Raw genomic sequence first — 25,142 nt, 5'->3', positions numbered from 1 at the left:
CCACTAGAGGCTCTGGTGAACACAAAGCTGGGTCTTGGGCTCCGCGCCCTGGGCGATCTTGGGTTCACGCTTCCTCTCAGATAGCAGCAGTCGGCTATAGGGTTCACTACCCTGAGGTGCATCCCTGACCCCTACGGGCTCTCTGTGTACCGTTTTTGGCTCGTCCCTGACTTCTCCTGTTTGCCTGTGCCCTTGACCTTTTGCCTGTCCCTCGATTACCCTGTCTGCCTGTTGCCCTGACCTCGGCTTACCCATCACTTCCGTTTGTCCTGCTTGCTGCTTCCCCTCTCTCTCTGTGGAGCTTAACCCAGGGGATCCCAGGGGTCGCGACCTGGATCCAGCTGCGGCGAAGGCCATCCTCACCACTAGAGGCTCTGGTGAACACAAGACACTTAGACTCCGCGCCCTGGGCGATCTTGGGTTCACGCTTCCTCTCAGATAGCAGCAGTCAGCTATAGGGTTCACTACCCTGAGGTGCATCCCTGACCCCAACAGGTGACGTGACACTTTTTTCACATAATGCAGAGGATTAACCCCTTAGGCTCCACAGTGAGTATAACCAGATGCAGATACAGACTGATTGTACTGTTGCGGATTTAGTAACACTTTAAGGTACAAAAACTTTTACAACCACTTTGATGCAAAGTCGGCCTTAACCTGGTAATTATCGTGGGCATTGTTCTTTTTTTCTTTTTCTTTTTTCCAAATAACTGAGCAATTTGTCCGGACAGCTAATATACCTAATATAGTCACAAGCAAGTTACCGTTTCCCTGGCTGCTGGAATGCCAAAAGGAACGGAAAAAATAACCCCTGTGTGCCTGGCAGTGATTGGAGGAGAGAGGAATTCTGACAAATATGCCGCATCTCATTTATTCCGACTATTATTAGTCTTCAATTTCTGCACATTAAGCCAGGGTGAAATTACCACTAAAAAGTCTCATAATTCGCTTGGCAACCACATAAATATTGACCGCGGCACGGCGGGGAGCAACCGAAGATCGCAGATTGGGATTTTGTTTGCATCATCAATCTTCAGCCCCCCAGCCAGTAGAGCGGACCAGGTCTGCTCATGATGACGGTTTTGTGAGGATCTTGAAGCGTTGAAGTGGTCCTTGTATGAAGAACTGACAATCAGGGCCGCCATCAGGGGGTACAGGCATGGGCGTCCACTGACATTTTTTCAGAGGGGGGGGCGCTTCGGCAGCGGTGATATACAGTCCCATTTAACCCTTTCTTAAAACGCTAACGGGGGTTAAAAGCGCCCCGCTAGTGGCCGAATAGCGCAGCTAAAACGATAGTAAAGCGCCGCTTTTTAGTGGGGCTTTACCGATAACGCAGTCAGCTGGCAGTGTGAAATAGCTCTTGAACAAATTCAGTTTCACTCCTTGCCCCCCCCTTCAGCACAGACCCCTCCATTCAGCACAGATGGACCCCCCTTCAGCACAGACCCCCTCATTCTGCACAGACCCCTCCATTCAGCACAGATGGACCCCCCTTCAGCACAGACCCCCCCCCCTGTTCCGCACAGGCCCCTCCATTCAGCACAGACCCCCCTTCAGTATAGACGGACCCCCCTCCCACCATCCCATTCAGTACCTCAGATCAGCCATCAGCGCGGCACAGGCACAGCAGGTTCCCTCCCCCTGTGTACACATAAATACCTGGAGGGGGAGGCGGCTTCACTCTGCTCCCTGTGCCTGTGTGACATCCGGGCCGAGACCGCTCAGACAGCCCACTGCCGCTAGACTCTTTAACACCTTCTCGATTTTCATGGGGGGTCAATTGCCCCCCCTTGCCCTATTGAGTGGATGCCCATGGGTACAGGCAGTACATCTGTAAGGGGCCCGGATGGCATCCCCCTGTTTTATTTCTTTTTTTTTTCGTCAGCACCCAAAGTCCCCCCGACCTCTAAGAAGGGGCCCGGTGGTCCCCTGGGCCCCCGGATGACATCCCCCTTTTTTTTCTCTTTTGTTCAGTGTCCCAGGATGAAACTGCCAATCTGATGCCCCCAGCTACATCACCGCTTTACTCAATGACAGTACTTGTCCTGGCCGGGAATGCCTGGAGGAGCACAATCCCGCCCCCTGCTTGTGATTGGAGAAATCTTAAATCCCGCCTCTTGTGTCCAATCACTGTGATGTGATTTGTTACAGCACAAGCTGATTTTTGGGAAGGGAGGGTGTCCCTGAATGGTAGTTTGGAAATGTGGTCACCCTACCCAGGCAGCCCACCCCCCCTACAGTTAGAACACACCCAGGGAACACTGTTAACCCCTTGATTGCCCCCCCTAGTGTTAAGCCCTTCCCTGCCAGTGACATTTTTACATTAACCGCTTGCCGCCCAGTGTACGCAGATATACGTCTGCAGAATGGTACGGGCAGGCAGAAGGACGTATGTATAGGTCCCCTTTAAGAAGCAGTTGTTGTGGACACGAGCCGCCGGCGCTCTCCGTGAGCCCGACCGCGGGTCCCATGGACTCTATCGCCGTGGGCATCTCACGGAGAGATAGAACGGGGAGATGTTAGTGTAAACACAATGGGCCAGATTCAGATAGGTGAGCGGATCTTTAGATCCATGTAACCTATCTTATTTACATTACGCCGCCGCAAGTTTTTGAGGCAAGTGCTTTATTCAGAAAGCACTTGCCTGTAAACTTGCGGCGGCGTATCGTAAATCCCCTGTAAAATTTAAATCAGGCACGTCCCCGCGCCGAACGAACGGCGCATGCGCCGTCCGTAAAATTTCCCAGCGTGCATTGCTCTAAATGACGTCGCTGGTTTCGTCCATCCGTATTCGCGAACGACTTACGCAAACAACGTAAAAAATTCAAAACTCGGCGTGGGAACGACGGCCATACTTAACATAGGATACACCGCACATACCCCTCATATAGCAGGGGTAACTATACGCCGGAAAAAGCCGAACGCAAACGACGTAAAAAAAAAGAATCGCCGTAACTCCTCATTTGCATATTCCTTGCGTAAACAAACGGAAGCGCCACCTAGCGGCCAGCGTGAGATTGCAGCCTAAGATCCGACGGTGTAAGTCACTTACACCTGTCGGATCTTAGGGATATCTATGCGTAACCTGATTCTATGAATTAGGCGCATAGATACGACGGCCGGACTCAGAGATACGCCGGCGTATCAGGAGATACGCCGGCGTATCTCTTTTCTGAATCCGGCCCAGTATCTCCCCGTTCTGCCTAGTGACACTGTCACTGATCGTGTTCCCTGTCATTGGGAACAACGATCAGTGACGTGTCACAGCAAGCCACGCCCCCTACAGTAAGAATCACTACTTAGGCTACACTTAACCCCTTCCTCGCCCCCTAGTGTTAACCCCTTTTTATATTATTTTTTTTTTTACTGATTGCTATAAAAATGCCAATGGACCCAAAAATGTGTCAAGTGTCGGATGTGTCCGCCTTAATGTCGCAGTACCAATAAAAATCGCTGATCGCTGCCATTACTAGTAAAAAAAAAAAATATTAATAAAAATGCCATAAAACTATCCCCTATTTTGAAGACGCTATGGGCCAGATTCACAGAAGAAATACGCCGGAGTATCTGCTGATACTCCGGCGTATTTTCAAATTTGCCACGTCGTATCTTAATTTGTGATTCACAAACAAGATACGACGGCATCTGGGTTAGATTACGGCTTCGTACGCCTTCGGATCTTAGGCTGCAATACTTCGGCCGCCGCTGGGTGGAGTTTGCGTCGTTTTCCAGCGTCGGGTATGCAAATGAGCTTTTACGGCGATCCACGAAGCTACTCGCGTGCGTTACGTCGTCGCTCGGCGTTTTTTCCCGTCGCAAAGTTAAGCCTGCTTTTTCATGGCTTAACTTTAGACAAGCCATGTTAAAGTATGGCCGTCGTTCCTGCGTCAAATTTTTTCTTTTTTTTGCGTAAGTACGTTACGCACGTCGCCATTCACAAACACGTCGGGGCGCCGTAATTTCGCGCAAAGCACGGTGGGAAATTTCCAAACAGAGCATGCGCAGAACGTTCGGCGCGGGAACGCGCCTAATTTAAATGGTACACGTCCCATTTGAATTAGGCGGGCTTGCGCCGGACGGCTTTACGCTACGCCGCCGAAAGTTTACACGCAAGTGCTTGATGAATCAGACACTTGCGCTGAAAACTTGCGGTGGTGTAACGTAAAGACGATACGTTACACTGCCGCATTTGTACCTGAATCTGGCCCTATAACTTTTGCACAAACCAATCAATAAACGCTTATTGCGATTTGCGTATCGGCCTAAACTGAGGGAAAAAAAAATGTTTGTAGATTTTTTTGGGGGATATTTATTATAGCAAAAAGTAAAAAATATTGCATTTTTTTCAAAATTGTCGCTCTGTTTTTGTTTATAGCGCAAAAAAATAAAAACCGCAGAGGTGATCAAATACCACCAAAAGAAAGCTCTATTTGTGGGAAAAAAAGGACGCCAATTTTGTTTGGGAGCCACGTCGCACGACCGCACAATTGTCAGTTAAAACAACGCAGTGTCGAATCGCAAAAAATGGGCCGGTCATTTAGCAACAAAATAGTCCGGGGCTTAAGTGGTTAAACTGTGCATTTTTATAGTGTCATTTTTATATTGGTATCATTGGGAGAAAATGAAACGTACATGCAGAAAATGCATTGAATATATTTCTATAGACTCTATACAAGACTCTCACTATGGCATTGGCAAACTGCATGCAACCAGACGTACCTGGAACTGGAGGGAAGGTGAAAGAATTACTCCGCGATGAGACGGGTGACACTTTGGGGCTCAGGGATGGAGAAGAAGCTGCTAATAAAAAGAAAGAAATACAATAGATTTTTATTTTATTTTTTTTACAGAAAATCAGATCTCCAGCTCACCCTAAAAAGCTGTTTTTTGTAGTACGCTGGAGAGCCGGACCGCCGCTTTCACAGAGTGCACTGCTCTGGATACGCAGCAGTTTGGCGCTCCACCTGCACAGTGCGACATTTAACAATGCTGCTCAGGGAGCCTAATGCCGTGTACACACGATCGGATTTTCCGTCGGAAAAACCTTGGATGGTTTTTCCAACGGAATTCCGCTCAAGCTTGGCTTGCATACACACGGTCACACAAAAGTTCTCGGGAACTTTCGACCATCAAGAACGCCGGTGACGTACAACACTACGACGAACCGAGAAAATTAAGATCAATGCTTCTAAGCATGCATCGAATTGTTTCCGAGCATGTGTCGGTAATTTTGCGCGTCGGAATTGCTACAGACGATTGAAATTTCCGTCGCAAAAATTAAGAACCTGCTCTGACACCAAGCGACACTCCGAGACACTCGGTTCCTCTGAGCCTTTCAGAGTGTTTTTTTAAAAAAAGCAGTACCTTATTTGGTTTTGATTCCGTATTTATCGGCGTATACCGCGCACTTTTTTGCCCTGAAAATCAGGGCAAAATCGTGGGTGCGCGATATACGCCGATACCCGCTTTCCCGCGCCGAGTTTGAATACTGCACCGGCATATACCGAGTGCAGTACACTCGTGTATAGTCGGGCAGTCTCGGCTCCTCTCGCGCTCACGTCCTGGACGTACAGGATGTGAGCGCGAGAGTAGCCGAGCCTGCCCGACTATACACGAGTGTACTGAGCTCGGTATATGCCGGCGCAGTATTCAAACTCGGCGCGGGAAAGCAGGAAACAAGCGGGGAGGACGCTGCAGAAGGACGCGTGACCTAACGAAGAGGACACCCGAAGCCGCAGACGGATGCCGGACCCAACGAGGCCGCCGATGGACGCCGCGCAAGACACCAAAACTGTAAGTACAAAAAAAAATTTCCACAGGAATGCGGGTCCACTTTAGGGGTACGCGCTGTACGCTGGAGCGCGCAATACTCCGATAAATACGGTAGCTGCTACCGGTAAAAAAAAAAGTATGTTACTTGACCTACCTGTAGGTATATAAAGTATATTTATCGTAGTCCGGTTAGATAATTGATATTTAGGTGTTAGTATGATGACTATAAATTATGTTGTTCCGCAGCAACACACCAGGCTCTCCAGAGAGTGCATTTATTTGACTTCCAATACAGAATAAAGTCCAAATTCCACAGATGATACAAATCCAACAGAGTAATTCAAAGTCCCATCTTTTTCTAGACCTGTGCCATATTCATACAGAGTGACAAGACTGACTGAATGCCAGCTTGAATGTCTCAAATACTGGTCTCACACTGGAGGGAGGGGTTCTTCCAGGTCAACCAAATGTTTCCCTGAATGAATACCCCCTCAAGTCTAATTACCATCAATAAATACTTCCTAGGTAGTCTTGCATAAGATTAACACATCAAAGGGTCTTCAGCTGTCCCTTTGATATGTTAGAATTCAGCTGGCTTGGACAGTTAAACTTAACTCCTGGTCAATATGGTAATGCAATACAATATATTGTGCCATACATACCTACACATATATATTAATATTACAACACTACCCACATGCCCTTACCCACATAATATCCTTGTTACCCACTTTCCATGGTTTTACCCCAGTTGCTCAAGGGGCGGTACCACCCCTCTTACAGGGCCAAAGCCGCTTGGAAAGGGTGGAAGAGCAACCGCTGTCATCTAGGCGACTGGTGGACCAACAAGAGTGCAAGCACAGCTCCTGCCATCTTGTTGATTGGCCAGCTTGGATTCAGGGAACCCATACTCCTCCCCCGGAGCCAAGGAGCAGTGTCACAGTGTATTATTTACACTTAGAAGAAAGGGTGGATGGAACTGCCGCACTCCAAAAGAAAAGCCAAAAAAATAAGAAAGTAAAGCAGCTTCAACCCGACTCCTTCCAGGCAACGCCCCCAACATGTTTCGCCCCACCCAAACAGCTTAGTCGTTATGGCTCATAGAGAGTATCCTATGACTAAGCCCTTGTGGGCAGGGCAAAACACATCGGGGGTGTGACCTGGAAGAAGTCAGGCTGAAGCTGCTCTCACTCATACTTCTGGGCTGGTCTTGGGCGTTCCATCCTTCCTTTTCTGTGTGTACATAGAGCCAGTACAGGCTCTCTTGACACCAGCACTTGCACCCAATGTGAATCACTGTAGTATGACGAGACGATTGCTTGTAGCGACACCTCAAATTTACAAGATTCTTGGGTACACTTATTTACATTTGACTGGCCTAATGTGGGCCGACCAGTGAGCCAAAGGGCCAGATGTGGTTTTAAGGGCCGATAAAAACTAACAGGCCTGCTCTAGAAAGTACATCCTGTCTCCTTTTTACATTTTAGAATAGGGTGTGTCAAGAATGTCCATATTTTTAAAGGAGGCCTCAAGATTGTCCATGTTTTTAAAGGGTGCCTCAAGACTGTCCATATTTTTGAAGGGTGCCTCAAGACTGTCCATATTTTTGAAGGGTGCCTCAAGACTGTCCACATTTTTAAAGGGTGCCTCAAGATTGTCCATATTTTTTAAGGGTGCCTCAAGACTTTCCATATTTTTAAAGGGTGCCTCAAGACTGTCCATATTTTTAAAGGGTGCCTCAAGACTGTCCATATTTTTAAAGGGTGCCTCAAGACCATCCATATTTTTAAAGGAGGCCTCGAGACTGTCCATATTTTTAAAGGATGCCTCAAGACTATCCATATTTTTAAAGGGTGCCTAGAGACTGTCCATATTTTTAAAGGGTGCCTCAAGACTGTCCATATTTTTAAAGGGTGCCTCAAGACTGTCCATATTTTTAAAGGGTGCCTCAAGACTGTCCATATTTTTGAAGGGTGCCTCAAGACTGTCCATATTTTTAAAGAATGCCTCGAGACTGTCCACATTTTTAAAGGGTGCGCTCAAGACTGTCCATATTTTTAAAGGGTGCCTCAAGACTGTCCATATTTTTGAAGGGTGCCTCAAGACTGTCCATATTTTTGAAGGGTGCCTCAAGACTGTCCATATTTTTATATTTTTAAAGGGTGCCTCAAGACTGTCCATATTTTTGAAGGGTGCCTCAAGACTGTCCATATTTTTAAAGGATGCCTCAAGACTGTCCATATTTTTAAAGGGTGTCTCAAGACTGTCCATATTTTTAAAAGGTGCCTCAAGGGTGTCTTGAAAAAAAAAAAGGTTGAGAAACTGATCTACAGCTCCGCTTTAAGTAATATCTGATAGCAAATACCTGTAGGAGAGTCGGAGAGGCTGCATCGCGATCGCCTCCCTCGCCGTGTCAAGAATTTCTCGCTAACTTTCTTGGCCTCCTCCAGTATCTCCAAGTTCTTCTTTTTGTCCTCCTCGGTTATCCTGATATCGGGTAAACTGTCGTGTACGAGGTCAATCACGTGCCCTTTGTTGTCTGAAAGAGAGCTTTAATGAGCTGAAACCAATGACCCAGTTTGATAGTAGTTGTGGTAAGAAGAGTCAGAGTAAAAAAGACCATCAGTAATTCGTTTGGCAGAGGCGCCCAAAGTGATTCTTCAAAGGATACTGTACGGCACGAGTCTGGTTTCAAAATGTAAAAGAGCACAGCAACATGGTACTGCATACATTATATTGTGAATCAGCTTTCAAAAAAAATTCCCCCAACTTGTTGAATATGAACTGAATTCTGAAAGATGTTCCCAAAGAAAGGCAGGTGGAGGGCATCATCAAATCGCACTCTAATAGCTAGATTCAGGTACATTTGCTTAACTTTGCGGCGGCGTAGCTTAAGGAATTTAAGCTACGCCGCCGTAAGTTAGCCAGGCAAGTACATGATTCACAATGTACTTACCTGCTAAGTTACGGCGGCGTAGCCTAAATCGGCGGGCGTAAGGGCGCCTAATTCAAATGTGTTTGAGGGGGGCATGTTTTATGTCAATGGGGCTTGACCTTACATTTTTTAAATTTTTTGCGAACTGCGCAGTACGCCACACGGGCCTATTGATTTCGACGTGGACGTAAACGACGTAAATCCCGATTCACGGACGACTTACGCAAACGACGTAAAAAATTCGAATTTCGACGCGGGAACGGCGGCCATACTTAACATTACTATTCCATGTAGGGCTAAGCTTTAACTTTAGGTGGCCTATCTCTAACGTAAACGGCGTAAAAGTACTGCGTCGGCCGGGCGTACGTTCGTGAATCGGCGTATCTACTCATTTACATATTCTACGCCGACCGCAATGGAAGCGCCACCTAGCGGCCATCCAAAATATTGCAATCTAAGATAGAACGGCGCAAGCCATCGTATCTTAGATATGTTTAAGCGTATCTCTGTTTGAGCTTACACTTAAACATAAGTCGGCTTAGATTCTGAGTTAGGCTGGCTTATCTACTGATAAGCCGGCCTAACTCTTACTGAATCTACCTATACCTATTTATGTTTTCAGGCTTAGACAATATTCCAATCGCACACCTTCCTGGCCTACAGCTGTAAAAATGGGTGCTGAAGCGATCACCAGCTGGGAACTGGAACAGCAATCATACGAACATATTCGCCAGCACACCGTGGATCGTACAAAACGTCCAAAAATGTATTGCAGTGAAAACATCACAAGGATAGCAACGTTTCGAGGTCACGCAGGGCCTCTTCATCAGGCAAGTGATACTTGCCTGACGAAGAGGCCCTGCGTGACCTCGAAACGTTGCTAGCCTTGTGATGTTTTCATTGCAATACATTTTTGGACGTTCTGTACGATCCACGGTGTGCTGGCGAATATGTTCGTATGATTTATGTTTTCAGGGACGTACTGCAGTTAGATGGTCCCAATAGGCCTAAAGCAGCCCAAACATGAACCCTTTTTTTTGGTCAACCAGCGGGGTGAGTGAAAAAAAACTGACCCAATTCCTCCATCCACACATTCGGGCTGGGTGCGGGAATCCTCAAGCTGAGGTGTTGCATTCTGACAGCGGGGAGCCTTCCCTGCCATCAGAATACACTGATCAGAGCTGCCACTTATAGCCATCAGCACTGATCGAGAAGCAAAAGTCTAACAGGGTGGTTGTAGAGAAGTCTGTACTCGAAATTTGGCCAGTTAAGTAGGTACCAGCCACATTTTGATCCAAGACTTGACTATGCAAATGCCCTTTATCTCGGACTCTCCAAATACCAAATCACTCGTCTGCAAGTCATTCAAAATACGGCCGCTAGACTTGTGACTGGGAAAAAAACAATGGGAATCAATCTCACCTTCACTGAGATCCCTTCATTGGTTGCCAGTAAAAGACAGAATCACTTTTAAGGCACTCTGTCTAACACATAAGTGTGTTCAAGGAAACGCCCCCCAATATCTATGCTAAAAACTAAAAGCCCACAACTCCAATCGCGTTCTGCGATCCACCAACCAAAATCGACTCCAGATACCCAAAGCCAGATACAAGTCCAAAGGAGAACGGAGATTTGCAGTTCAAGGACCCAGACTATGGAACGCTCTACCAACCAGCATCCGGCTGGAGGTAAACCACTTGGCCTTCAGCAGAGAGATCAAGACCTATCTCCTGATACGCCGTCGTATCTCTGTTTTAGGGGCTTCCTAACTATGCGACTGATTCATAGAATCAGTTACGCATAGTTTGCCCTAAGATCCGACAGGTGTAATTGTTTTACACTGTCGGATCTTAGGATGCAATACCTCGGCCGCCGCTGGGGGGAGTTTGCGTCGTAAACCAGCGTTGGGTATGCAAATTAGTACTCACGGCGATCCACGACAGTTTTTCGCGTTCGCTACGTCGCTGCTTGTCTAGTTTCCCATCGCAAAGTTAGTCGTCGTTTTTGCTGCCCTAACTTTACACAGCCCATGTTAAAGTATGGCCCTCGTTCCCGCGTCGAAATTAAAAAAAAAAAAATTTCTTTTGTAAGACGTCCGGGAATACGAAAGTACGCTACTCACGTCGCCGTTCGAAAAAATGACGTCACTTCGCGCAAAGCACGGTGGAAAATTCAAAAGTGAGCATGCGCAGTAGGTCCGGCGCGGGAGCGCGCCTAATTTAAATGGCACACGCCCCTTTGAATTACGCGGGCTTACGCCGGAGGCCGCCGGCGCATGTTTTCATTGCAAGTGCTTTGTGAATCAGGCACTTGCGATGAAAACTTGCGGTGGTGTAACGTATCTACGATACGTTACGCCGCCGCACTTCTACGTGAATCTGACACCAAGTGCCCAGAGGCGATTCAGTTTGCATGTGTTGCGCTATATAAGTTTCTCACTCACTCATGTGCCAAAGCAGTACCCAGAAGCTGGCCATACAACCACCATTTCTAGATGTTCCCTATAACATAACAAATCTTCTGTTTTTGAGTTCAGTTCCACTTTAGTGCTGATAACCGGCTTTATTTCTAACGATTAGGATGGATAATTTCCTGTAGACGTGTAAAATGGTAAACAGGAGATAAACAAGATAAGTGTAAAACAATGATGGTCTTCCATCTGCTTAGAAATTGTTTAAAAGCGCTTTTCCTTAATGTCCTCCACCTTTAATGGCCCACTCGGTCCCCCCTTGGCTCCTGTCCCGCTCCTCACTATTCCATGTACAGGGAATCGCTGTCATTAAAACTCAGACGTTTTGGAGACTTAGAGCGTGTTCCTGTAAACAGTGTTGAGTGTTTTGCTTCCGCAGCCAAATACTTTCTCCGCCGCCTGTGGTATGTCCTGGCAAGGGATGCACATTTTTTTGGGGTATTTACCATCAAAGAGGAGAAAATCATGCCAACGCTGCTATCCAAATTGTGATGGCCACGCGTGCGTCTTGACCACCCAGACTGTGCTTGGGGATTTATGACACTTTAAGGTGTCATTCTATCCAAAAATGGATCGTTCACTTATGGGTTATACAATTGATGATTGTACCTGCAGACTTCTTGTATGTTTAGAGACTTATAGGTAGATTCAGGTAGAGTTAGGCCGACTTATCAGTAGATAAGCTGACCTAACTCAGAATCTACGCCGACTTATGTTTAAGCAGCGTATGCTCAAACAGAGATACGCTTAAACATATCTAAGATACGACGGCTTGCGCCGTCCTATCTTAGATTGCAATATTTTGGATGGCCGCTAGGTGGCGCTTCCATTGCGGTCGGCGTAGAATATGTAAATGAGGGGATACGCCGATTCACGAACGTACGCCAGGCCGACGCAGTACTTTTACGCTGTTTGCGTAAGAGATAGGCCGCGTAAAGTTAGAGCTAGGCCCTAGTGAAATAGTAATGTTAAGTATGGCCGTCGTTCCCGCCGCGAAATTCAAAATTTTTACGTCGTTTGCGTAAGTCGTCCGCGAATCGGGATTTACGTCATTTATGTCCACGGCGAAATCAATGGGCCCGTGCGGCGTACTTAGCTACAATGCACACTGGGAAATGTAGGCGCCCGGCGCATGCGCAGTGACAAAAAAACGTCAAAAACATAAGGTCAAGCCTTATTACCATTAAACACGCCCCCCTAACACAGATTTGAATTTGGCGCCCTTACGCCCGCCCGCTTTAGGCTACGCCGCCGTATATTAGCAGGCAAGTACATTGAGAATCATTACTTGCCTAGCTAACTTACGGCGGCGTAGCCTAAACACGCTAAGCTACGCCGCCGTAACTTTATTCCAATGTACCTGAATCTACCTATTACTCCTCCAGATGTGTTCATCGTAATGCGAAACAAATGTAACTCAAGAGTGGCGCTCCATTGTATTGATTTCATTGGGTGGTCGGGGCGGGGAACACTCTGGACAGATATATAGTAGATGCTGAATTGGGCCATGAGTGGAAACTCATGGTGCTAATACAATACCACTCAAACATAACCGGGGCCGCCATCAGGAATTATGGGGGTGGGGGGGGTGCTGCCGCCTGAAATTGAGAAGGGGGGGGCCTTTACAAAAAAAGAAGAAATAAAGAAAAATATATATAAAAAAAGTGGGGGTAGCCCTCTGGGCCCTTTAATAAAAAGAAAAAAAGAAGTAAAAAAAATATATTTATTTATTTTTAAAAAGGGGGGTTGCCATCTGGGGCCCTGGGGACCTCTGGGCCCTTTAATAAAATATATATATACTAGCTGAATACCCGGCGTTGCCCGGTCTTCCTATCTTAACCTTTTGGGGAGGAAAATCATAGTAATATAAATATACCCATCTTTTATATAAGGGTGTAGGTAAGGGTTAATTTAACTGTCATATATTTTTATTTGGCATATAAGTATAATGTGTAGCAGGTATTATTGAAATATCTCCAGGCGTACAGAAGTTATGTGGGAACATACATTTCCCATTGATTTGCATGGGACTTTAAACAAAAACCCCGACCCTCACAAATGGGGGTAGTTAAGGGATAAATGAACTATCCTATAGTTTAAGTGGACATATAAGTAACATGTGACCAAGTGTTATCGAAATATCTACAGCCGTTTGGAAGTTATGAAGTAACATGTATTTCCCATAGAGTTGAATGGGACTTTAAAGGAAAACCCCGACCATGGCAAATGGGGGTGGGTAAGGGTTAAACCACCTATCCTATGTTTGTTGCTGACATATAAGTAACATGTGTGCCAAGTTTCATGTTAATATCTTTAGCCGTTTGGACGTCATGCTGGAACATACATACACACGTTGAGTTTTATATATATAGATAGATATAGATATAGATATATATATATATATATATATATATATATATATATATATATATATATATATATATATATATATATATATATATATATATATATATATATATACACAAATTATTTATTTATTTTATAAAAAGAAATTGCAAAAACAGGGGGTATGCCATCCGGGACCTCTGGGCCCTTTAATAAATAAATAAATAAAAGAAACCTCTGGGCCCTTTAATAAAAAATAAATTGAAAAAAATATGTATAAAAAACAAAATAAACATTTATAAAAAAAGGGGGGTTGCCATCCAGGGCCCTGGGGACCTCTGGGCCCTTTAATAATAAAAAAAATATATATATATAAACAAAAAATAAATAAATAAACATTTATATAAAAAAAAAAAGAGGGTTTGCCACATAGTGCCCTGTGGACCTTTAATAAAAACATATATATATATAAAAAAAAGAAAAAGAAATAAAATAAAAAAAATTAAATGTTTTTATAAAAAAAGGGGGGTTGCCATCTGGGGCCCTGGGGACCTCTGGGCCCTTTAATAATAATAATTGTATATATATATATATACAATTATTATTGGATTCGACGTGAACGTAAATGACGTCCAGCCCTATTCGCGAACGACTTACGCAAACGACGTAAAATTTTCAAAACTCGGCGCGGGAACGACGGCCATACTTAACATTAGCTACACCTCATATAGCAGGGGTAACTATACGCAGAAAAAAGCCTAACGTAAACGACGTAAAAAAATGCGCCGGCGGGACGTACATTTCTGAATCGGCGTAAATACCTCATTAGCATATTCCTTGCGTAACTATCCTGAAGCGCCACCTAGCGGCCATCGTAAATATACAGCCTAAGATACGACGGTGTAAGACACTTACGTCAGTCGAAACTTAGGGAAATCTATGCGTAACTGATTCTCTGAATCAGGCGCATAGATACGACGGCCCGCACTCAGAGATACGCCGTCGTATCTCGTATCTGAATCCGGGCCCTGATCTCAACCCGAGAGTTGAGGTCGGGATAAAAGCAAGCAAAGGGCCTCATGTGCCCCCTGGGCCGCAGTTTGGAGACCACTGCTATAGACTATAATGGAAGCGAGAGCTCTGAGTGTGCTGGGGCTCCTGACATTTATATATATATTTTTAATTACTACAGTTTTTAGGAGAGGATGGATAGAGCTGAAACTAGAAAGTAATTTTAAGCGTAAGTAAACCCATTCTTTTAACAGTTTCAAAAAACAGTTACATTTCCGGCACATGCCGGGAATGTAACACTCCCATTGGCTGCGCTCTCAACCAAACTGTTAAATTATCCAATGGCTGGTGTCATAACTGATCACATGTGCAGCATCATGGCAGTTGTAGATCAAACCGAGGCCAAGATGGCAGCTTCCTTGGCTGTAAATGATGGGAGGGTTTACTTCCACTTTAAAGGAAAATTGCTTTGGTCAGTTATATTTTTATATGGCTATTTTATACCTTTTTTTTTAACATAAGTACACACTGTAGGAAAGTTTTGTTCAGGATAATAAAATGCATCCAAACTTAGAAAACCCCATTAATATTGAAAGGAAGCAAAAGCTACTCACCAACGGAGATCAGGGAACCTGTAGAGGAGGAAGATGAGCGGGACTGGCGGCCGGACCTGAAGGAGGGACTGTGTGGTCTGAATGAAGAAGAAGTGTAGACAAGACGCATTATTTTCCTTTTGGTCGGCTGAACCATTTGATTGATAAGGCAAGTTAAAGTAGAACTTTTATAGTATTGTATGGAGAGGTTTGTTCGATTTTTATTTCTTCTTTTACCCTCTTTAACCACTAGCCGACCGCGCACCGTCATTATACGGCGGCAGGTCGGCTCTCCTGGGCGAAAGCCCGTAGCTATACGGCGTGCGTGTGCCCGGCGGGCGCGATCGCCGCCGGGCACACGCGATTGCTCGGTACAGAGCGGGGACCGGGAGCTGTGTGTGTAAACACACAGCTCTCGGTCCTGTCAGCGGGGGAAATGCTGATTTTCTGTTCATACAATGTATGAACCGAGGATCAGTGTTTCCCCTAGTGAGGCCACCCCCCCCCCCACAGTAAGAACACACCCAGGCATACTTAACCCCTTCCCCGCCCCCTAGTGTTAACCCCTTCATTGCCAGTGGCATTTTTATAGTAATCCAATGCATTTTTATAGCACGGATCGCTATAAAAATGCCAATGGTCCCAAAAATGTGTCAAAAGTGTCCGAAGTGTCCGCCATAATGTCACAGTACCGAAAAAAAATCGCTGATCGCCGCCATTACTAGTAAAAAAAATATATTAATAAAAATACCATAAAAATACCCCCTATTTTGTAAACGCTATAACTTTTGCGCAAACCAATCAATAAACGCTTATTGCGATTTTTTTTACGAAAAATATGTAGACGAATACGTATCGGCCTAAACTGAGGAAAAAAAATGTTTTTTTATATATTTTTGGGGGATATTTATTACAGCAAAAAGTAAAAAATATTCATTTTTTTTTAAATTGTCGCTCTATTTTTGTTTATAGCGCAAAAAATAAAAACCGCAGAGGTGATCAAATACCACCAAAAGAAAGCTCTATTTGTGGGAAAAAAAGGACGCCAATTTTGTTTGGGAGCCACGTCGCACGACCGCGCAATTGTCAGTTAAAGCGGCGCAGTCCCGAATCGCAAAAAGTCCTCTGGTCTTTGGGCAGCAATATGGTCCGGGGGTTAAGTAGTTAAAAGCGCAATTCGCCTTTGCAGATTTGCATTTATAATTTTTTTGCACAGGAGCCTGCAAAGTATTGCACCCGAGATCAGTGGATGGTGGCTGCAATGTCAGGCTCTTGCTCTAGACCAGGGGTCTCAAACTGGTGTCCCTCCAGCTGTTGCAGAACTACAGTTCCCATGAGACATTGCAAGGCTTACAAGCTTGACTCCCATTGGCAGAGGCACGATGGGACTTGTACTTCTGCAGCAGCTGAAGGGCCACCAGTTTAGGACCCCCTGCTCTAGCCATTTAAGGACCGCCTCCTGCACATTTACGTCGGCAGAATGGCACGGCTGGGCACATTCACGTACAGGTACGTCCTGTGCTAGTGCCCAGCCGTGGCTCCGGGACCCGCGGACCCGATCGCCGCTGGAGTCCCGTGATCGGTCCCCGGAGCTGAAGAACGGGGAGAGCTGTGTGTAAACACGGCTTCCCCGTTCTTCACTGTGGCGGCGTCATCGATCGTGTGTTCCCTTTTATACGTCACACCAACAGCCACACCCCCTACAATTAGAAACACATATTAGGTCATACATAACCCCATCAGCGCCCCTTGTGGTTAACTCCCAAACTGCAACTGTCATTTTCACAGTAAACAATGCATTTTAAATGCATTTTTTGCTGTGAAAATTACAATGATCCCAAAAATGTGTCAAAATTGTCCGAAGTGTCCGCCATAATGTCGCAGTCACGAAAAAAATCACTGATCGCTGCCATTAGTAGTAAAAAAAAAAAAAAATGAATAAAAATGCAATAAAACTATCTCCTATTTTGTAAACGCTATAAATTTTGCGCAAACCAACCGATAAACGCTTATTGCGATTTTTTTACCAAAAATAGGTAGAAGAATACGTATCGGCCTAAACTGAGGAAAAAAATGACATTTTTGGGGGATATTTATTATAGCAAAAAGTAAAAAATATTGAATTTTTTTAAAAATTGTCGCTCTATTTTTGTTTATAGCGCAAAAAATAAAAACCGCAGAGGTGATCAAATACCACCAAAAGAAAGCTCTATTTGTGGGGAAAAAAGGACGCCAATTTTGTTTGGGAGCCACGTCGCACGACCGCGCAATTGTCTGTTAAAGCGACGCAGTGCCGAATCGCAAAACCTGGCCGGGTCCTTTAGCTGCCTAAAGGTCCGGGTCTTAAGTGGCTAGACACAACTTTATTTAAGAAGGGATCAGGGGGGCAACTAAAAGAGTATCAGCAGTCCAGAAACTGCTGACAAGACCTTTGCAGATAATCACACTGGAAAAAAATTCAATTTAAAGAGTAGTTATGTTCTAGTCCCTGTACTTTGTTTTCCATCTCAAGTTACCGTATTTATCGGCGTATACCGCGCAAATCAGGGCATATGAAAATCAGGGCAAAATCGTGGGTGCGCGATATACGCCGATACCCGCTTTCCCGCGCCGAGTTTGAATACTGCGCTGACATATACCGAGTTCAGTACACTCGTGTATAGTCGGGCAGTCTCGGCTACACTCGCGCTCACGTCCTGTACGTCCAGGACGTCAGCGCGAGCATTGCCGGTATATGTACTGCGCTCGGTATATGCCGGCGCAGTATTCAAACTCGGCGCGGGAAAGCGGGAAACGAGCGAGGAGGACGCCGCAGAAGGACGCCGGACCCGACGAAGAGGACACCCGAAGCCGCAGACGGACGCCGGACCCGACGAGGCCGCCGTGCAAGACACCAAACTGTAAGTACAAAAATCTTTTTTTCACAGGAATTTCTGGGCAACTTTAGGGGTGCGCGCTATACGCGGGAGCGCGCTATACCCCAATAAATACGGTACTTTTCAATTTAAGGCAATGCCAATCAGGAGAGCTGTGTCCTGATTGGCCATGGCACTGATAAGGGGTGTTGTCTCCTTATTAGTTGTGACCCCCCACGCTCCATATGTTGGGTAGGTGTAGCATGGTGTGGTGGCAGTAAAAACACAGAGTCACGATTTCCCAAAAAAGATGCATTGTAAAAGTAGTTCAACTGTACAATCAGGCCTGGCAGGGAGGCTCACCCAACTGGGATCACTTAGAACAGTGCAGAGAGGAGATAGCAGTATGTAGACTGTGTTGCTAACAGCATCTTCTACGGGGAGCGAAGTGCGACCTGGCCGGTCCGACCCAAAGGGGAAGCTTCCATGAAAAGGTTGACATAGTCCTTGCTCTCTCCCTCCTCCACCAGAACATATTGCTAGTACTGTCTCTGACAGACAAGGAACCTGTCCCTACGCTAGCCACTTGCATAAAACGTGCCAAAACCTGGGGTTAGAGTCCTAAAAAGTTTCTGCCTGACCCAAGATGGCCACCAGAGTCCCACGGGACAGATCACTGTCCCATGTGGCCAAGGAAGTCATAGAATAACCCAGTTTCCCTCCACTTCCTCTCCCCACTGTATTGCCGCTTAGATCCAGCGCCACCTGCAGTGGAGAATATAGACTGCACCTGCTTACACTTATGAAAGAGACAGGGGACTTGGTGCTGCATCATGGGAAAGGAGATTGTTATATTTAAGAGAAGTTTGGGGGGAAAAAAACGTTTTTTGAATTATACTTACCAGGTAGATGCTGCATCTGACCCCCGCTGAGAACCGAGCCCAGTCTCTAAGACTGAGAGCCGAGCGATCAAAGACCGCTGATCGCTCTGTTCTCGTTGCTTCATGAGCAGAGAGCTGGTGACTGTCAGTCCCTGGCTCTCTGCTCTCCCCCCCAGGGCTGTATCCTGGCCTAGGCCAACAAGGCCCAGGCCTAGGGCAGCACGTTGCAGGGGGGCAGCATGGAAAGAGTCCCCGCCGGCTTGCGCTACACTGTTAGTGTAGCGCCAGTCTTATGGGGCGTACTGGACATAGAGGCAAATTAGTCTAGTGCCCCCATAAAGCAGCCGCACTGCTTCCGGCCAGCATTCCGCAACTGTGGGGGGGGGGGGGGGCGGAGCTTCTAATTTTGACTGTCCTATTATCCTGAACCACAAACCTTCCTCTATGTGCTATGTATTTTCTGCTGCACCATTGGCATGGTTATAACTTCTTAGTCCTCTCCATAAAATTTGCAGAATTTTGTGCCTAAAGTAGAACTATAGGCAACACTTTTTAGGGAAGAGCGGGTCTTAAACAGCAAGGGGTGTGGCCTTGACAGGAAGGGGTGGGTCATATTTAAATTAGGAGGTGCACGAGTTTAGTCAGGCCTAGGGCAGCACAAAACCTAAATACACCACTGCTCCCCCCCCCTGGCTCATTGGAGCGCTGGGCTGTGGAGGGGGTGGAAGCAGCCCGACTCAGGCTCTCAGCAGGAGAGGTGTCAGTCCAGACATCTGGGTGGATCCCGACCATATGGTTGTGATCTTTCCCCAGCCTGGACCGGATTTGTGAAGTCAGCCAACAGTGGACTTCAGCCCGCTGTCTGCTGAAAATGGGTCACAGAAGGAACTGCACTCCGGCTGTACTTCTTTAAATGAAATCTTACAATGTGTTCCAGTGGCAGATATCCAAACAAGGGATTCCTCTACACATTGGAGAGATTTTCTTTCACCTCTGTTTGTGCCCCTGAAACAGGAAGTGAGAGAAAATCTCCCCAATGGGATACAAAGAGTGAAAAAATGGCAATAGTTGCATTATTGCAGAAGATAAATGAGCACTTACGGGTTTTTTTCCAGGCAGTTTCCCTCATAGAAATCGGGTTCGGGGAGAATTATAGCTGGAGGGATACAGGCTCTTCCCCCCATCTCTAGCTCCTGAAAGAAATCATGGTAAGCTTTAAACTTCGTTTTTTATTATGCTTTTTATACATACATTATATTAAAAAAATGTTTTATATATATATATATATATTTATTTGTAGTCAGAGTCTTCGAGTAAGAAATGCGATCACCATTGGCGTGCGCAAGGGTTGTGCCAGGTGTGCCTGGGCACACCCTAATCCTGGGGTTGGCAACCTGTCAGTGGTGGGCAGGTGATAGGTAAACCACAATCCTTCCTTGTCAACCCTCAGAACCTGGACAGGAGAGGTGGCGGAGGTGGAATTTAGTGGAAGAGATCTGTATTTTCCTCCTGCAGCAGCTGAAAGTAGGCTTCTCCTTCTCTCCCTTTTGTCAATATTCAGCTGCCACAGGGCTAGATTCAGGTAGCTGCGCTTGATGTTACGGCGGCGCAGCGTATCGTATTTACGCTACGCCGCCGCAACTTACAGGAGCAAGTGCAGTATTCAGAAAGCACTTGCTCCGTAAGTTGCGGCGGCGTAGCGTAAATGGGGCCGGCGTAAGCCCGCGTAATTCAAATGTGGAAGGGGGGGTGTGTTTTATGCTAATGTGTGATGACCTGACGTGATTGACGTGTTTTACGAACGGCGCATGCGCCGTCTGTGTACATATCCCAGTGTGCATTGCTCCCAAGTACGCAGCAACGACGTATTGGTTTCGACATGAACGTAAATTACGTCCAGCCCTATTCGTGAACGACTTACGCAAACGACGTAAAAAATTCAAATTTCGAAGCGGGAACAACGTCCATACTTAACATTGGCTGCACCACCTAATAGCAGGAGCAACGTTACGCCGAAAACGCCTTACGCAAACGACGTAAAAAACTACCGCCGGGCGCACGTACGTTTTTGAATCGCCGTAACGAGGTAATTTGCATATTCTACGCCGAAAACAACGGAAGCGCCCCTAGCGGTCAGCGTAATATTGCACACAATTATACGCCGCCGCATCTCATATGCGCTACGCCAACGTAACTCTGAGAGGCAAGAGCAGTATTCACAAAGCACTTGCTTCGTAAGTTGCGGCGGCGTAGCATAAATGGGCCGGCGTAAGCCCGCCTAATTCAAATTTGAAAGGTAGTGGGCGTGTTGTATTAAAATTAACCGTGACCCCATGTAAATGAATGGCCGAACGAACGGCGCATGCGCGCGCATGCTCAGAATCACGTCGCATATACTCCCTAAGAAACGACGGCTCAATGCGTACGACGTGAACGTAACCTACTATTTTGCCCTGAAAATCAGGGCAAAATCGTGGGTGCGCGGTATACGCCGATACCTGCTTTCCCGCCACGAGTTTGAATACTGCGCCGGCATATACTGAGCGCAGTACACTCGTGTATCTTCGGGCAGTCTCGGCGCCTCTCGCGCTGACGTCCTGAGCGTACAGGACGTCAGCGCGAGAGTTGCCGAGCCTGCCCGACGATACACGAGTGTACTGCGCTCGGTATATGTCGGCGCAGTATTCAAACACAGCGCGGGAAACGAGCGGTGAGGACGCGATGACGCCGCAGAAGGACGCTGGACCCGACAAAGAGGACACCCGAAGCCGCAGACGGACACCGGACCCGACGAAGAGGACATCCGAAGCCGCAGAAGGACGCCGGACCCGACGAAGAGGACACCCGAAGCCGCAGACGGACGCCGGACCCGACGAGGCCGCCGATGGACGCCGTGCAAGACACCAAAACTGTAAGTACAAAAAAAACGTTTTTTCCACAGGATTCGGGGCAACTTTAGGGGTGCGCGGTATATGCGGGAGCGCGTTATACCGCGATAAATACGGTAATACATTTTCTGTAAGGTCAGCGTATTCCCCAGATCACCATAAAAAGAGACATTATAACTGTGGGAATTGAGTGCCACCCCCCCTCTTCATGTTCTGCCCCTCCAGTCGTATAAAAGAAAAAAGAAAAGTTGCGGATGTCTTCAACTATGAAGTGGAACGCCGCCTGCGCAGATAATGGAAACGCAGCCAAAAAGTGAATCCCAATCATTTTATTGATGTGGAAATGCGGAAGAATGTTGCTGTATTTAGATTCCACTCAGCATAACAGTAAATTAAAACCATTCAGACGGTAAGAATAGCTTTAAGAAGTCATTCCAAAGGAAATAAAAAAGAAAAGAACCTTCAAATGTGACTGTAAAAGGGTTGTGAGATCTGGAACCCTTTAAGCGCTATTCAACCCAAAATCAAACATTTATAGGTAGATTCACATACAATTGCCTAAAATTAGGACGGCCTAGCCTAGTGTTTTTAGGCTACACCGCCGTAAATTATTTAGGCTATTAGTGATTCTCAAACCACTTACCTTCAAATTTTCGGCGGCGTAGCCTAAAACGAGCGGGCGTAAGCGCGCCTAATTCAAATGACTGGGAGGGGGGCGTGTAGTATGGAAATGAGGCTTGACCTCACGTTTTTTGACGTTTTTTACACTGTGCATGCGCCGGGCGACTACATTTCCCAGTGCGCATTGCGGCTAAGTAGGCCATACGGGCCTATTGATTTCGACACGTATGTAAACTACGTAAATCCCGATTCGCGGACGACTTGCGCAAACGACGTAAAAAATTCGAACCTCGCGGCGGGAACGGCGGCCATACTTAACATTGTTATTCCACCTCATAGGTGGAATAACTTTAGGCGGGCTATCGCGTACGGAAACGACGTAATGCGACAGTGTAGGCCCGGCATACGCTCGTGAATCATCGTGAATCGGCGTATCCCCTCATTTACATAATCTAGGTCGGCCGCAATGTAAGCGCCACCTAGCGGTAAGCCAAAACATTGCAATCTAAGATAGGACGGCGCAAACCGTCCTATCTTAGATATGTTTAAGTGTATCTCTGTTAGAGAATACACTTAAACATAGGTCGGCTTAGATTCAGAGTTAGGTCGGCTTATCTGTAGATAAGCCGGCCTAACTCTTTGTGAATCTACTTATTATATTGCAGCTTACCAATTCTTAGATGCGGTGGCTGCATTCGTTTTCATTTCTAGACTCTCTTTTGTAGAGCACTCCCGAAGGGGCCACTAAATTAATAGCTTGACTAAGGATTGTATAAACCCATAGAACTGGGGGGAAACCACTGCAGTTAGACTCCCGGAGTGACCCGGTTAGGTTCAAGTCTGCCTGCAGGTCTTTAACTGTGTAAGAAAAGAAGCAATCCTCAAGAGGAAGGGTAAGGACATGGATGGTAAGGACTTTGCACATTCTTGTGAGACAGTCCCAAAATAATGGTTTCTGCCGGCTTTGCTGGGGCCCTTACAGTGGTGCACAGTTGGTGAAACTTGGTGGCTTCTGCTTGTTTTCAGTCAGGATAGCTAGAGAGGAGGGGGCAGATCCACGTACATCGGCACACTTTTGCGTCAGGCGTAGCGTATCTAAGATACACTACGCCGCCGTAACTTATTTTATTTTTTTGGAATCCTCAAAGAATTTGCGCCGTAAGTTACGGCGGCGTAGTGTATCTTTGGCAGCGTAAGGGCGCGCAATTCAAATGGATGTGATGGGGGCGTGTTTTATGTAAATACGTTGTGACCCGACGTAAACAACGTTTTTTTTTAACGGCGCATGCGCCGTCCGTGGGGGTATCCCAGTGCGCATGCTCGAAATTAAACCGGAACAAGCCAATGTTTACGACGGTGACGTCATTCTACGCAAATCCCTATTCGTGAACGACTTACGCAAACGACGTAAACATTTCAAAATTTGACGCGGGAACGACGGCCATACTTAACATTGAGTACCCCTTATAATAGCAGGGGTAACTATAAGCCGGAAAAAGCCGAACGCAAACGACGTAAAAAAAAATGCGCCGGCCAGACGTACGTTCGTGGATCGCCATAACTAGCTAATTTGCATACTCGATGCGGAATTCAACGGAAACGCCACCTAGCGGCCGGCGGAAAAATGCACTAAGACGTGCGCCTGTCGGATCGATCCCAGATGCAGTCGTATCTTGTTTTGTAGATACAAAACAAAGATACGACGCGGGAACTTTAATATTACGTGGCGTATCAATAGATACGCCGGCGTAATTCTTTTGTGGATCTGCCCCATGGTGTCTGTGGAAGTTAATATGTAAAAGAGCTCAAATAGTTGCAAAGGAAGAGTGAATGTAAAGGCAGTTCTGGATTAATGGTGCTATTTTGGATGGATGTTATGGTTGAGTTGAGAGGTATCTTGATATAGCGCGGTCTTACCCGGAAGGGTCCCGACGCGCTTGGGCCGATTTAGACAGGATCGATTAACCTACCAGCATGTCTTTAGAGTGTGGGAGGAAACCGGAGTTCCCAGAGGAAACCCAGGCACAGGGAGAACATGCAAACTCCAGGCAGAGGATGATGGTAGTGCTAGTGAAAGACTGAAAAAACTGGATGATTCTGTTTGCTCTGGTAACATGGATGAGCCTGACATTGGCAACAAGAGACCACTTATTAGTCTCTATGGAGTCTCTCTCTGGTACCCGAGCCAGTGAGATGACACTCCCTCCATGCCCCCTCCATAGCAAAGGAGATTTGGTAGTGTAGCACCCTGAGGTTTAGGCAGGGTGGTTATTAAATTTACCTGCCAAGTGATAGTTGCCTTGGCTAATTGTCAGGAGGTCAATTGATTTCACCTTAACTCTGAAATTGCTGCACTTCTCTCTTCTGTCGCTAGGTGGCCTGGTGACATTAGACAAGGGCATTGCAAGGACAGACTGGGAATGAATGGGGTGTCTCAGCCAATGGGCAGGGACTTTCTTGGATCCCTTGGCCTTTCCGGGAGAACCTATATATTTGGGTGGGGTCAGGTGACCGGGGGGTTCAGTGTCACCTGGACAGCTGTCTGGGTGGACGTGTGTTGTAATGCCTTGGTTGCTAGACCATAAGCCTTGGACCTATCCCGGGGATATCTAGCTGCTAGGCTGTCTGAGGGCCTATCCAGAAGCAAGAGAGCAGCGGCGTAGGGTTGGGATTGCGGCTTGCAGTCCAACCGGAAACAACGGTTCTTCCGGCCGGAGAACCAACTGTGGTCGGAGGTAGAGGGGAAGCTGTCGCCACTAAGGGACCA

At 46.5% G+C, this 25,142-nt stretch overlaps 1 protein-coding gene across 2 annotated transcripts in view; it reads right to left on the bottom strand.

Annotated features, from left to right (window-relative positions):
- Window positions 1–25,142, bottom strand: part of IRAG1 (inositol 1,4,5-triphosphate receptor associated 1) — a 129,435-nt gene that overhangs the window by 51,565 nt on the left and 52,728 nt on the right. Inside the window, exons 3-6 of one of the 2 annotated variants that reach the window (XM_040327965.1) lie at window positions 19,968–20,059; window positions 15,152–15,228; window positions 8,141–8,314; window positions 4,723–4,803 (exon numbers count right to left, since the gene is read on the bottom strand). In XM_040327965.1, coding sequence (XP_040183899.1) covers window positions 4,723–4,803; window positions 8,141–8,314; window positions 15,152–15,228; window positions 19,968–20,059 — 424 coding nt within the window. The remainder of the gene's footprint in view (window positions 1–4,722; window positions 4,804–8,140; window positions 8,315–15,151; window positions 15,229–19,967; window positions 20,060–25,142) is intronic. The other variant, XM_040327966.1, reaches the window with a different exon arrangement.

The sequence above is a fragment of the Rana temporaria genome, chromosome 11, assembly GCF_905171775.1.
Source record: "Rana temporaria chromosome 11, aRanTem1.1, whole genome shotgun sequence".
Lineage (NCBI taxonomy): Eukaryota > Metazoa > Chordata > Amphibia > Anura > Ranidae > Rana > Rana temporaria.
Note: the sequence above shows the minus strand (reverse complement) of the source record. Positions and strands in the feature narration are given on the sequence as shown.